The sequence below is a fragment of the Vigna unguiculata genome, chromosome 5 (genome assembly GCF_004118075.2).
Source record: "Vigna unguiculata cultivar IT97K-499-35 chromosome 5, ASM411807v1, whole genome shotgun sequence".
Taxonomy (NCBI): Eukaryota; Viridiplantae; Streptophyta; class Magnoliopsida; order Fabales; family Fabaceae; genus Vigna; species Vigna unguiculata.
Window position 1 is genome coordinate 17,397,588 of NC_040283.1, and position 2,780 is coordinate 17,400,367.

The window sequence follows — 2,780 nt, forward strand, 5'->3', positions numbered from 1 at the left end:
CTAATTTTCTAAAAAAAGAATATATTTAACTCCTATAAAATATAAATACTCACTTCATTCCATACAACATAGTACAAACAAATTACAATGCTACAATTAGTCAATTATACTTTGACCTCAAAAAATGTTTTCTGAGCATTAGACATATTTTATGCTTCTTGAAACCCAAGGGATGGACCGTTGTTGCAGGGAATTCCGAGAGTCAATTCTAAATAAATACCTTCTAATATTCCTCCATGTGTTTAGTTTAATTTTTAATTCAATCTAATTGAATATTACTAAATTAGGTTGAAAATTTGTCTTTTGTTTAACAATTTAATCTAATCAAATAACTAAGTTGAATTAGAATAAGTTATATCAGATTAATTATCATGTTAAAGATTTAAAAAAAAAAATCTTATTTTTAATTTTAAAAATACCTTAAATTCAATATTTATAAAACAACAATACAATTCAAAATATAAAATAAACAGTCATTTTAAGATATGTAGTCCCAAAAGAAAAATGTAAGAATGTAATATCTATACAATTATATGCAAAATCGTTCTTTTTATAGCAAAATTATTACACATTTTTTTCTTCTGAAACTGTAATTAAATTAGTTGAATTATGGCTGATGCATGGATTAACCTACTCACACCCTTACTTCCATTCTCGCGTTAGATGATGTTGAATCTTAAAGATTGAAAAAAAAAAATTAAAAAAATAAAAGGTAATTCTCAGTATATATAGTTCGATGCTTAAAGTTTCTGGTTCATAACAAAAACAATGGTTATTTGAAAGAAAAATTATTCACGTAGATGAAAAAGGTTCACCACCATTTAATATACACTTTCATAAATATATAATATAATAAAAAAAGAAATAAAAAGAAAAGACAAGTATGCATATTAAATATAAAAATATAAATAAGATAAAACTAAATGTATGATTACTTTATTGAAAATTGTGACCCCTCATAAAACTCCAAAACCAATGCATGATTAGAAACCCTAGAATATGATATATAATAACAGAAAGTGGCACAAGAATTGTACCCGTGACTCCACATGCTGCCAATTCTGGGTCACGGGTGGAGAAGTTGTGGTTGGTTTTAGAGGTGGTGGCTTTATAAGTGTGCATTGTGGGAATCAGAGATCCAAGAACCAGAAGCAGTGAAACATTGAAGTGATTGTTGAGTTAGAGAGAGATAAAAGATGGAAGCAAGAAAGTGGGTGGCAATGGAAGTTATGGTGTTGATGGTGTTGGGTTGGTGTTGCATGTGGAAAGGTTGCAATGGTTTGAGTCTGTGTGAAATGAATGAAGAGGGATTGGAAGCATGCAAGCCCTCAGTGACTGAACCAAACCCAGTTGATCCATCACCTGAATGCTGCAAAGCCCTCGCTGGTGCTGACTTGAAATGCCTCTGCTCTTACAAGAACTCTTCAACGTTACCTTTTCTTGGAATTGACCCAACTCTTGCCACTTTACTTCCTGCAAAGTGCAATCTCACTCCTCCGGATAATTGCTGAGCTAATTCCCTTTTCTCTTTTTCTTCGTCTTATAATTATCTTTTCTCCACATCACCAAGAGAGAAAAAGGAAAATAATGGTACTTTTTTTTTTTAGTTTCTTTTTTGGTTTACAATATTATAAGATGTGTTCTTCCTTTTGGTTGTGTACATTATGAGTTTTATGAGTTTGTGAGTTTAAAAGTTTGAGGTTTGATTCACAAAGGAAAATTTACTCTTTTCAACTATCAACAAAGATTTAAAAAATGAAAGAGATGATTTTGTACTTTAAATTATCCTTCACGGTATGATTCTGATACTAAAGAAATTTGAATAACTTCGTCAAATTTTTACACTTTCCAACTGTGTACAGACATTCAAATAGAGAAAAAAAATTGTTCATTTAATCCTTTGAAAATGTAGATCACTTCAACATAATTCATGTTTAACAACCAAAAAATATCGATAAATTATGTAAAATTATTGTATTCTTTTACCGACACAATGCAAAAAGGTAATCACTAGAGCAAAAATAATCTCTTTAAAATTATGTTACTTTAAGAAGCAACATAAATACGGATAACAAAAAAATAATACTACATAATACTTTATGTCGGTTAACGTGACTACGCTAGTCTAAACATAAACAAATGGGAAAAGAAAGTTCTCTGTGGGTTGCATCTTTATCGGAAAAGAGCCTGAAGATAAATTGAAGGGAGTAAATTTGAGTAAATTCGAAGAGAAAAGATGTGAAATTATTTGAATTAAGGGAGAGATGATAAAAAAAAAGATTTCAGATAAAATTTGTAAAAATTAATGAATAATGTGATAGATAAAAAAATATTTAATTAAAATTATATTATTATTATATTACATTATATTATATTATTATTATTATTATTATTATTATTATTAATATTAAAAATTAACTTTATTTAAAACTAAATTTTATCCACTTTCATCGCAAATCTCTTCTATGTTGAAGAGAAAGTTAAACAAAAACAAAAGTTTCGACCTTTGTCCGCGGATACAAACACGGTGTAAATGAAAATCAAACACTACAAATTTTTTTTTAAATAATGAATAATTTTAGTGATCAATAATTATTAATAATTATAGTAACCACTAATTTTAAGAATTAAAAATTATTGGTTACTAAAATAGTCACTATTATGAATAAAAAATCATAATTAGTTACTAAATTGTGTTAGACAAATGACATCAAGAAAGGAGTTGAATTTATGCTTTTAAAAAAAATTTCTTGACATCTATACTTAAAAAAATATTATTT

General features: G+C 27.4%; 1 protein-coding gene across 1 annotated transcript; it reads left to right on the forward strand.

The window, feature by feature from the left end:
* The first annotated feature begins 1,038 nt into the window (after positions 1-1,038).
* LOC114183911 (putative lipid-transfer protein DIR1) lies at positions 1,039-1,677 on the forward strand. Its single transcript, XM_028071091.1, has one exon. The coding sequence runs from the start codon at positions 1,197-1,199 to the stop codon at positions 1,509-1,511; it is 315 nt and encodes a 104-aa protein (XP_027926892.1). The 5' UTR covers positions 1,039-1,196; the 3' UTR covers positions 1,512-1,677.
* Positions 1,678-2,780: the final 1,103 nt, after the last annotated feature.